At 39.5% G+C, this 11,320-nt stretch overlaps 1 protein-coding gene across 2 annotated transcripts in view; it reads right to left on the minus strand.

Annotated features, from left to right (window-relative positions):
* Positions 1 to 1,751: 1,751 nt before the first annotated feature.
* Positions 1,752 to 11,320, minus strand: part of slc12a5b (solute carrier family 12 member 5b) — a 37,851-nt gene continuing 28,282 nt past the window's right edge. The window contains exons 19-26 of one of the 2 annotated variants that reach the window (XM_036212780.1): positions 9,684 to 9,853; positions 9,449 to 9,580; positions 9,172 to 9,279; positions 8,971 to 9,087; positions 8,559 to 8,767; positions 7,034 to 7,048; positions 6,838 to 6,955; positions 1,752 to 3,343 (exon numbers count right to left, since the gene is read on the minus strand). In XM_036212780.1, the coding sequence (XP_036068673.1) occupies positions 2,048 to 3,343; positions 6,838 to 6,955; positions 7,034 to 7,048; positions 8,559 to 8,767; positions 8,971 to 9,087; positions 9,172 to 9,279; positions 9,449 to 9,580; positions 9,684 to 9,853 (2,165 nt within the window). In that variant the 3' untranslated portion in view covers positions 1,752 to 2,047. Of the gene's footprint in view, positions 3,344 to 5,833; positions 6,549 to 6,821; positions 6,956 to 7,033; positions 7,049 to 8,558; positions 8,768 to 8,970; positions 9,088 to 9,171; positions 9,280 to 9,448; positions 9,581 to 9,683; positions 9,854 to 11,320 lie in introns of those variants that run through there. The other variant, XM_036212779.1, reaches the window with a different exon arrangement.

Genomic DNA, 11,320 nt, shown 5'->3' on the forward strand with positions numbered 1-11,320 from the left:
GATGAGATCCCAAACAAACTTTGACATTCTTTTTTCCCCCTACAGTCCTGAAATCACAATTCGTCTACAATGATTGAATCCGTGTATCATTCGTTTATAGTTTTTAAATTCAAAATCCCAAACGAAAAAATTGTTGTTTTTTCGTTTTTTCTTCATTTCCAATTTTAAGTTGAAAAACGAATGAACGAATGATACACGGATTCGGGAGTACTTTCCACTTCTCACGATAAATCACCGCAAGACCTCCTCCGCGGCCAGAGCAACGAGGCTGACAGATGTAAACCAAGCTGGAAGGGGTGGAGTCGTTGAGTTGTGAAAGGGGATCATGGATTGTAAAATGATTTTGCAATGAAAACAACAAATAAACAATAAAAAAGTCCTAATTATCTAGTCACACTTATAATATAAGTCAGACAGTATTTAATCAGTCAGGATTTATTGGCTACAGCTGTTATGGCAAATGTGTTTTCCCTGCCAAAATTTATAACCATTTTTCTGACTACTATTTATTGTCCATTGGTACATGCTTCCACGATGACTGTTTCATATTTCGTGTTTCTTATCTTAAATTAGCCAAACAAAGCTCAGTTTTTGTCACTGATCTGCGGTGTTTGATGCAAGCGCTAGCTGGCTAGCAGCACATACCAGACATGTGGGGGACGCCGCGAGCTCCGTCTCAAACATTCTGACAATGTGGTTCGAAATAGATGAGACAATGCTGATTAGTGCTTTTCATTGAATGTACAGCCAACAACTTCTCATATTTAACTACATCATGGGTTTAATAACCCCAGGAAATAGCTACAGGTAAAAACGGACATTTACATTCTCGTCAAAAGCAACAGAAAATGTGGCTTCAGTTACCGGGACTCCTCGCCTGTAGGGAGGAACGTGCCCGAGGCTCGGAGCAAGTTTCTGGGACGTTTTCACCACGGACGACTAAACACGTTCTCGTCTCCATTAGAACTCTGTGCATGCCCCGTTTTGGAGTTAGCAATAGCTAGCTTGTCAAAGTAGCAAACTCATATCGTCAGAGACAGACTGAAAAAAAGTAATATAACTGATTCTTACCTGGAACGGATGTATTGTCATGTCCTCAGGTCACTGATTTTTTTTTTTTTTTTTTGTTTTGGATTTTGAATCGAAAAACTAAAAAACGGTTGGTTGTTCATTATTTTCATTTCCGATTTTAAGTTGAAAAATGAATGAATGAATGATACACGGATTACAAGCACTTCAGCACACACTCACACATGCACACATAGGAACACTTCATTGTAACAAATGTACCTGTGAGGTGTGTTTTGGGACTGTGGGAGGAAGCCGGAGTGCCCTGAGGAACATGCACAGCATGCAAATTCCACACAATAAGGTCCCAGTTGGGATTCAAGTCAGTGTCTTCTTACAGTGAGGCCAATAGTGCTGACCACTGTCTCACCGTGCAGTTTGAGTTTGATTCAAATGAGTCAAAAAATGAGGGCAGTGGTGCAACGTGGACTTTAGGCTGGAGTGTCGCTGGTTCCAGTCTAACTAACAGCATCAAACCCGGATGTAACAGATTTCTATCAGTGTTTGCTTCATCTTTGTCGCCCTACTGGAGTAAGGCTCGTGAGTGCTCCTGTGAAGCATTCAGGGCCACAAGTGACTGAGCAGCTGAGTGTAAAACTATGTGATTGGGAGAAAGATTTTCTTTTAAAGGCTCGCTATCAATTTGTTTTTTTAAATATCAAAAAGAGGTACAAACAAAAAAATAAATGGGTACATATTTTGTGTCTCACCTTTATTCAAAATAATATTTTTTTAAAATGAATAATCATATATAAAGATTTTAACTCCATTTTTTTCTGAAGATGTCGTCGCTTAATTTATTGCATTTTATTTCTTAATAAATTGCAAAAAAAGGAAACATATACATTTGTGGAACACAATGCAATGTAAAAACATGATGAGTTGCGCAATGAAACACACAAATAAAAACACAATATTTGTTGGTAGTAAATAATATTTCAGAAGTTACAAACTCTTGTATTTGTGTAAATGTTACACATCATGCAGAAGTGTCTTCCATCATTATGTTATTAACTTGAAGGGGTGAGTCATAATCCTGAGGAACCTCAAAAAATAGTCTGTCATCGAAGCAGAGGTCATCAGAGGGGGGTGCAAAGTACGGCAACCTCAACACAAAGCCTGTAAGGAGACCCCCAAGTGCTGCCAGTCCCACTGTGGAGAAAACAGCTGCAACCTGGAAGAGGGCCTGTTCTTGGGCGGTCCGACCCAAACCTGGCTTCAATCCTGGAATCAGCATCTGGAGCTTTTCCAGTTGAGGGTCGCCTTCCACAGGGGCTCTGTGGGCAAAAATCTCATACAAGCTGGGACCGTAAACCTCCTCATCAGCCACCAGTATGGCCCATATCCCCGCAGCGCATGAAATGAGTCCCGTTAGTCCATGCAAGTTATGTATCCCGCACTGGTCCTGGATCCTGCAGCGCTTGGCCAAAAAGGGGCTCAGGTATTTGTAACCCAACATGCATGCAGTGCAGCCTAGCATACCCAAAACGTATGCAGCTGCAGGAGAAATCATCATATCCACCGATGCCCCGACTGTCACGCCCCCAGCTAGGGTCACATTCTGAACGTCAGCCATGGTGAGTTTTCCGTCCTTGTTCAGCAGAGTCGAGAGAGCAAAGGCTGTGATCGTGGAAGCGCTGAGGCCGATGAAAGTGTGGAGGATGGCTCTGTGTTGGTCGTCTCCTTTAAAGGTCAAAGCTGAGTTGAAGGAGGGCCAGAACACCCAGAGAAACAAGGTCCCCATGACAGACAGGATGTCAGAGTGGTAACTGCTGTTTTCCTTTGCATGTCCTTCATTGAGACTCGGTCTGTGTAGCACAAACGTCACACCCAAACCAAAATAACAGGCGAACAGATGAATGAGAATGGAGCCTCCAGCATCATTGATCTTTAGATAACTCAGGACAACCCACTCTGTGACTGCAAACACCGGCACCTCCAGCAGAGCCATGACTAGCAGCTGCAATGGGCTGGTCTTTCCCAGAACTGCCCCGAAAGATATAAGAACCACGGCACAGGCAAACTCCGCATTTATAAGATTAATCACTCCGAGGTAGATCTTACCATCATGGTAAAACTGAAAGTAGCCCTGCACCAGGATTGCCCACTGGATCGCAAAAGTTGCAGTCAGGAAGTTGAAGACCATCCCTCCAAAACCATAGAATCGAAAAAAGGCCAGGAGGCATCCAAATCCCAGGAAAATCATGACCTGGATGTCAGTGAAGACGGGGTAATCCCTGTAGACTGCATTGTGCATGGGAATTGTCTGGTTGGTCTGAAAGCTGGCATCGGCTTGGTCATCATAGGTGACAAAAGCAGCATAAAGGGCAACGATAATGACCTCAGAAACAAACACAAATAAAGGTAACCTCACTCGAAGGTTGGTCGCCCGTGTCTTCATCGCAACAGCTCTTAGGATCAAATGCAAGTCCCCCGTTTCCAACCCCTGATTATCTGTGTCTAGATAAAACAGGTCAAAGACACCGGCCAGAGCGGCAGTCACTGACACAGCTAACTGTGTGTGGGGAAGGTTTACTGTCTGGACTTTGTCCATCGTAAACAGTTAAGAAATATCAGCTGCTGATTTTAAGGCATAATATGGACATGTGAACATTCCTGTACAGTATGAGCATCTGACATCTATATGGATTTAATTCAAGTTACTATTACCTTTAAAAATATGTTAGAAGTGTTAACATTTTGTTTTTACTAAAATAATTTTTAAAAATGCATTTTTGGTCCAGAGTTTGTTAATTTAATTGATCCCAATTCCAATTATTTGAAGTCTGTACTAAATTTACAGCTCCACACTTTTATAAGTTTGCAAATATATTGTTCATATTTTTACATGATTAAAAAGATGAACAAAAAAACACATCTTTGATACAAGTTGGTCTCAATAATTAATGAATTGATTACAGACTTGATTAAACCAAACTTTGTGCTACTAGAGAATTCATAAATTACTTCAGTTTTTAAATTACTTCAGTTTTTAAATTTACACATGCATTGTGACCCTATAAAGCATAACCTTATTTTTGATATATTTTCTATATATATTACGATTCATGCAGCACCAGAAAGCAAGAAAATCTTGCTTTTGCCTATTGTGTGATATTTTATTCACTAGTTCCAGATTAACCATGGAACCAATTTTGGTTCACTTTAAGCAAACAAAATGTGTTCAGTCTGAATACATTATTAGACATTATTGAAGTAAAAGTGACTCAAGATTGTAGAGTTTGGAGGTGTACATTTCATCTCGGTGCTGCTGCAACATCCTTTCCCTTCAATTGTTAGGTCAAGTCAATGCCAGACAATAGTGAAAGAAAAAATAATAATAAAAGAAGCTACTGGTTTTTCCAACATGACTAACAGTTTTAGGATTTTTTTAATAAAAGCATATTCAGTGAATCTGATAATTACCATATTTTTGTCTGCTGTTGTGAGTCTGAGATCCAGGAGACATTTTGTGAATGTTACTGCATTCATCTTCTATTCCCTAAATCTAATGATAAATTAGGAATTTTTTTTTTAAGTGTAGATCCTGTGGAAGGGGCTGCACGGTGGCGCAGTGGTTATCGCTCTTGCCTCACAGCGAGAAGGCCCCGGTTCAAATCCCGACTGGGACCTTTCTGTGTGGAGTTTGCATGTTCTCCCCGTGCATGCGTGGGTTTTCACCGGGGACTCCGGCTTCCTCCCACCGTCCAAAAACATGCTTCATAGGTTAATTGGTGACTCTAAATTGCCCCTAGGTATGAATGTGTGTGATTGAGGCCCTGAGACAGACTTAGGCCCCCCTGTGGCTACATAGAAGGGCAGTAGTGCAAAAGGATTACCGTATTTTTCGGACTATAAGTCGCACCGGAGTATAAGTCGCAGGGGCCAAAAAATGCATAATGAAGAAGAAAAAACCATACATAAGTCGCACTGGAGTATAAGTCGCATTTTTTTCAAGTAATTTATTTTACAAACTGGTTGAAAAAAACTATATTACATCATCCTGGAAGGTAAGTTATAACATTCATAAGTGAATAGAAAACAGGCTGAATATGTGTCAACACATATTCACATATTAGCATCATGAAAAAAACGAAAAGATGTAGCATTTATATAACATAACAGTTTTATTTAACTATAGCCTCAAGAACTCATCAACTTTGTATCTTTACTGTAAATTAATTGCACGCAATCTCACTCCATATCACTAAATCCCTTAAATTCTTCGTCCTCTGTGTCACGTCTGAATAACTAAAGTAAATAAAGTAATTGCATAGATCACTTACGGTCCATATCTCATCATTAAAAATTCGTATATAAGTCGCACTGGAGTATAAGTCGCAGGGACATTCAATCTATGAAAAAAAACGCGACTTATAGTCCGGAAAATACGGTAGTTTACCATGTGCCAGTCCTGCGCTTCACCAAGAATGAGCAGTTAGCAGGCCTCGGAAGAAACTAATACACAACAACTCAATAAATCAATTTCAGTTTGCAAATTTCACCATAGTTAATAGTGAATCAAAAACTTCACAAACCCACAAAGTTGCACTAAATATAGCTTTTTTCTGCAGTTCCAGAACTAAAGATTGTAAAAGTAACGCTTTCCCATACAGAGACAAAGACTAAAAAGTGTGCAGGATTTATCTGCACATTATTTATATTCGCAAATACATCCATAACAGATTTAACATAAGTCATCACAAGCTTTTTTTGTCAGAGAAAGCAAACGCAGCACCATGCCACATAAAACATTTGTGTTTTATTATGATTTATACAATACATCCTTTATTTATACTACCTGAAGGTACTTTATGTATGTGATGCTATCAGGAAATGAACAGATACAACTACTTATGTTGTATGTGGAAGTATACAAGAAAAGCTGTTAATGGCACCTCTGTTCTCATATCAGCCTGTGCAGGTTTAATTTAGTAAACCTCACTTTAATCCAATCAAAGAGAAAACAAAAACATCCTTTTTTAATGCACACAACTATTTTCTGCAGCAAACTTCCTGCATGACTTCCAAGCATACGAGGAGAGACTAAAGAAAGACAATTGACAGTCAGAATTATAAATAGAATCTAATTATTGAAGATTAGAAAAGAAAAAGATCAAATGTGAAGATAAGAACACGCCTCCCTTATAGATGAACAGGAACAAAATAGAGGAAAAATCTGAGAAGGGATTTTTAACTACAAGGAATTATAGAATTTTCTTGTCCTAAATTATTTGATTTTTTTCTTTTAATTTATCCAAAAAGCTTGATCACTAATGTAGAAGGATCTACACTTCTGTCTGAGCACAACATGGTGTCAGGTGAGATGATGGGAGTATTTTTCTAGAGTAATACAGACGGGGGACGCCAGAGTTCTGTGAAAACCCCTCAGGAGTAAATGGTGATGACCTCTCGTCCACCTCCGCGCACCAGCAGAACCCGATTGAGACCTTCAGTGAGCACCTCGAGAAATTCCATGTCTGAGAGGAATTCAGAGTAAAGGACTTCAATTCTGTTTTCAAAAAATGTAAAAGTGTATTAGACTCCATTTATATATCCATCTATCTTCTTCCGCTTCATCTGGGACCGGGTCGCGGGGGCAGAAGTCTAAGGAAAGATGCCCAGACTTCCCTCTTCCCGGCCAATTCCGCCACTTCCTATATATATATGTATATATGTATATATATATATATATATATATATATATATATATGTATATTGTGTATTGTTTTCTCTTGTGAACTGAAGGATACAGTTTTCATCGCCCACGCGGTTTTTTGGTGGTCCAGGCATGTTGAGCAGGACCAGCTTTGCCTCCTTGGATTTTTTGGTGATGACCTCATTGAGCCTCACGGCTGTGTGCATACGCCTCACGTCGATCTGATTCCTGTTGGAAAAAAAATAAAGTGGATTTGGTTTCCAGATCAGCACGTTTCACCCATCACTGCAAAAGGCTGATACTTACAAGTTTTCCCATTCCCTGCAGCATGATTGGAAGAAAAGCGTTATCAGATGGTGTACATAGAGGGGAGGTCAGACACACAGCGAGCTCCCGCAGTTGGTTGTTTATTCATTGGAATCTTTACACATATCAGTATTTTCTCTTTTCTAGGAAAGTCTTTTGTTGGAGCCTCAGATACCGTACATAGATAAGGGAGGTCAATCGACAAAAGTCCAATCCTCAGCTGACACAGGTAAAACTACTGGAAACAATCAACCTTTGTTCGGTTTTGACTGACCTTAAAGATAAGAGGCTCAGAAAGGCATGCCACATTTTGTTGTACTTTCTTTGAAAAGCTACAGAAAATACACCCAGGAACTAAGTGCAAAGTCTCAAGAGAGCCAAGAACTGATTAGATTTTGAATTTGGATGAATTCAGTAAAAACTGTGGAAGTGTAGCAATCGTTTTCATGTAAAATTTCATTTTTTTAACTTATATTTTGTAAATGTTAGGATCATAGATTTTTATTGTTTAAACCTAAAGTCAGAGGATGTGCAATTCTATCCACCCATTTTCTAACTCGCTATATAACTTTCAGGGTCACAGGGTTGCTGGAGCCTATCCCCACTGCCGTTGGATGAAGGTGAAGTACAACTTGTACAGGTCACCAGTCTGTCACAGGGCCCCACAATCACTCCCACTGAGGAATACTTTAGAGTAACCAATGAACCTATGAAGGCTGAAAGAACAGGAAAGTTCCAGCTGAGATTTGAACCAGAGTCTTGTCACCGTGAGGCGAGAGCGCTGACCACTGCACCACATGTACAGCTCCATGACGTTTTTACATGAACACAGGTCTGTAAAGCTTTTCACATTACACTTTCACTGTTTCTGTACAGTTTAATCAGCCTTTAAACTCCATTCACATGTTGGGGCAAAATGCAAAACAACAGCATATACATTCGTGTGCAAATCAGATTGTTGACCTTTTTCTTTGTTTAAAAGTAGATATTTCTACAGGTGTGTGTTCAGCATGTGACAATAAGTATTCACAATTAGGTGTCGCTCAAAGTTTTTAATATTCCCACTTTTTCTTCAACTAATATTTTCTATTTCACAGAAGCTTCTAATGTGATCAAACTTATTATTTTGTACAAATATTTTATTCATAAATGAAAAAAACTTCTCCCTTATTTACCATCTTTTTAATTTTCTTTTGTGATTATTTCAAGTTACTTAAACATTTTTAAGCAAAAAAAAAAATAAAATAAAAATAAATTGAAGAATTAAAATGATTATTTTAAGTTGTCTCTTGACTCACCTGTGACATTTTTTTTATTTAATGTATTTTTTCACTCCATTTTTTGTTATTCTATGCTAGTTTCTGATTCATACTTTACCCTGACTTGGTTAAACAAATGACTTCAGTATTGCATTTTATAAGGACTTTTTAAATATTATTTTCTAAAATCCAGTTATCTTTAGTTTAATTACACAACTTTATACCTCTTGTGGTTCAAAGTAAAATCAATCTTCCACGTCACTCACGGCCTCATGCTGAAGAGGTCTTTGCCCGCCTCTGCAGGTGCTGAAGGTGAAAGGGTCCTTCCTTTGTCTGCGCCCTTACTGTCTGTCCAGGCTGCAGCGCCTCCTGCAGGCGGCTCAGCAGGTGGCGTGGGGCTTGTTGGGCTGGTGGGTGTGGAGGCGTTCTTGCTGTGGATCAGCTGGACCTGTTTTTGGTTGGAGACAGCTTCAGACTGAGACGTGACAGTGTGACAGAGTGAAAGAAGACACTCCAGTCAGTAAAGAGGGTCCTCTGGAAGTGCAGACAAACCTCTGTGCAGCCATTTGTGAGGGCAGATTCTCACTTAAGGTTCTTTCACAAACAGTTACAAGACAGTAGAGTGTAAAAGGGACAAAAAAAAAAACATCTGACAGCTTTTATCTTCCATAGAATCACCTTATCCTCTGGTTTTTCTGCCACAGCGTCTCCACCCTCGGCCTTGTGCTGGGGCTGCAAAGTAGGTGGATTTTTACGCCGTATGGATCCACGAGATGAATCTGTGATGCTTTGTATCTTTAATAAGTAAAAAAAAAGTAAAGTTTTGATTTTTATTGCAAAATATGTTCAACAATTTCACAAAAGATCAATCTGCTTTACCTCTCTCTCCATCTCATTCTTCGTCAGATGCATTTGTTTGAGGATCTGCGTTCGTTGCTCCATTACCAGCGTCTTCTCATATGTGTACGCTGATATGTCACCGTCCAGCTTTGACGCAAAAATTATGTAAATAAACACACAAAACAGTTAAGCTAACTTGCAGATATTATTTATGGGGCAATATTTGTCCCACAAATTAAACATAGGCTTAACAATTTCAACCATTTTAGACTTGTAAAGAATTGTAAATTGACAATAATTAAACAGATTCCCTCACCATCTCCACCACTTCCACAACAGCGTCGAGTCGCAGGTGATAAAGGAACATAATGAGGTCTTTCTTCATCTGGATGCTGTTGTCATCCAGTTGAGCCACAGTGAAAATACGCATCTTGCACTTCCTCCACACCTGCAGCACAAAACAAAGGCCCACAAATGTTGAAGCCTGATTTCTAAAATCATGAAAACAAATTCTGTCAGAAGTTACATCGAACCACGTTGCAGATTCTGACCTTATGCTGGCGCAGCAGGAAGGGGAGGAGCATCAGCATCCCTCCATCATGGACGATCCACCACACGTCTATGTGGCCTTCAGTGAAGCGCTCTCCATTGGATGGATAGCTTGAGATATTTTTGGGAACCAGTAATGCCAGACTTGCTAGAGTTGTCTCTCTAACCACCTCTGCGGAAGAACAGTGGAAGTGTAAAAAGTAAGAGTCCTTCAAAGGGTCACATCTGGTTTTTACAGTCAGGTTTTAGGCATAGAAATAATAATAACAAAAGGCTTTAATGAATGATATTGAGCTAGGAAAATTCAACCGTATTTTTCATTACAAATATTTACAGTTTTTAAATTATTTATACTTCTAATAGTTCTTTAAAATGTGTTTGATAAATTCGTCAGTTGCACACAGTGATGGAATCAGGATATAACAACTCAGTCTCACTCACAACATGTAATACCTACATCTGCCCATGAGAAGAGGTTGGATATTGAGCTATGAACCTTTACAGTCCACTGTTATATGACTCTGGCTGCACTCTCTCTCCAGCTATTGCTGATTTTTTTCAGATTGTCTGCAAGATGTAATCAACGTGCATGCTCTTCCTTCCACTCTAACAAGTCAACCTATGTTTCTGGAAAAATGTCTTCAGCACTGCTACTTCCATTCCACCACCCTCTTTGCTTCTTCATTCCTGTCTACTCCGATGGTCTCAAAGCTTTTTCAGGGTGCAGACCGGTTTAGGGTCAAACAATCTTTTCTCAGTCCGGTCCAAAAGGGGTCGAAGTGATGTTTGATGTTTATACAGTTGTTTTTCACATTACAGGAAATTTTGTTTTAAAAAAGTCTGAAAACATCATTGAATTTATTGCAGATGACAAGGATTTGGTGACACAAAAGTTGTTGATTTGCAGAAGTTGTTCCTGATTTGTAAGATATCTGTTACAGCATATATCTATATATATATTTTTTTTTTATTTTGCTGGCCGGTAACAAGTAGGCCATGGACCGGTACTGGTCTGCGGCTCAGGGGTTGGGGATCCTTGCTTTACACCAAATGTTCCCATCACTTCCTCATCACCTTCCCTCGCCCACATGTAAATTGAAGTTTGCCCCAATCTCTACTTTTTCCACTCGAGGGATATTCTGGATCCCATCATCCATCTCCCTCCAGAATGTTCTCCCCTTTAGCTCACATCCTCCTTGGGATGCAGAACCATTTACAACATTCAACATTTTTAGCATTCCAACTTCAGACTCATCTGATTCGCTCATCGCTACCAGAAGATTTTTTGCAAACTCCTCTTTCAGAATCGGCCCAACCTCAGTCTTCTTACCATCACTCCATCTGGTCAATTGAACATTTTGTCCACCTTTCTTCATTCCACCACATTGGCCAGATCTCATGTCAAAAACCCCATTCAAAGTGCTTCGACTTCCTGCTTTTTTGTGGTCAGAGAAAACAGTCCCATTAGAGCTGTCTACTAAAACAGTATAGATAGGACAGTTAAAAAGAGATGGGAGTTTAAGCTTGAGATGCCAAAAGCTGCTTTCTATCTTTTGAGTTTAAGTGGAGTACAGTATAAAAAATAATTGCCAAGGTCTTACCACTCTACAAAAATGGAGATAAACAGGTTTTTTCCAAC

The sequence above is a fragment of the Oryzias melastigma genome, linkage group LG7 (assembly GCF_002922805.2).
Source record: "Oryzias melastigma strain HK-1 linkage group LG7, ASM292280v2, whole genome shotgun sequence".
Classification (NCBI taxonomy): Eukaryota; Metazoa; Chordata; class Actinopteri; order Beloniformes; family Adrianichthyidae; genus Oryzias; species Oryzias melastigma.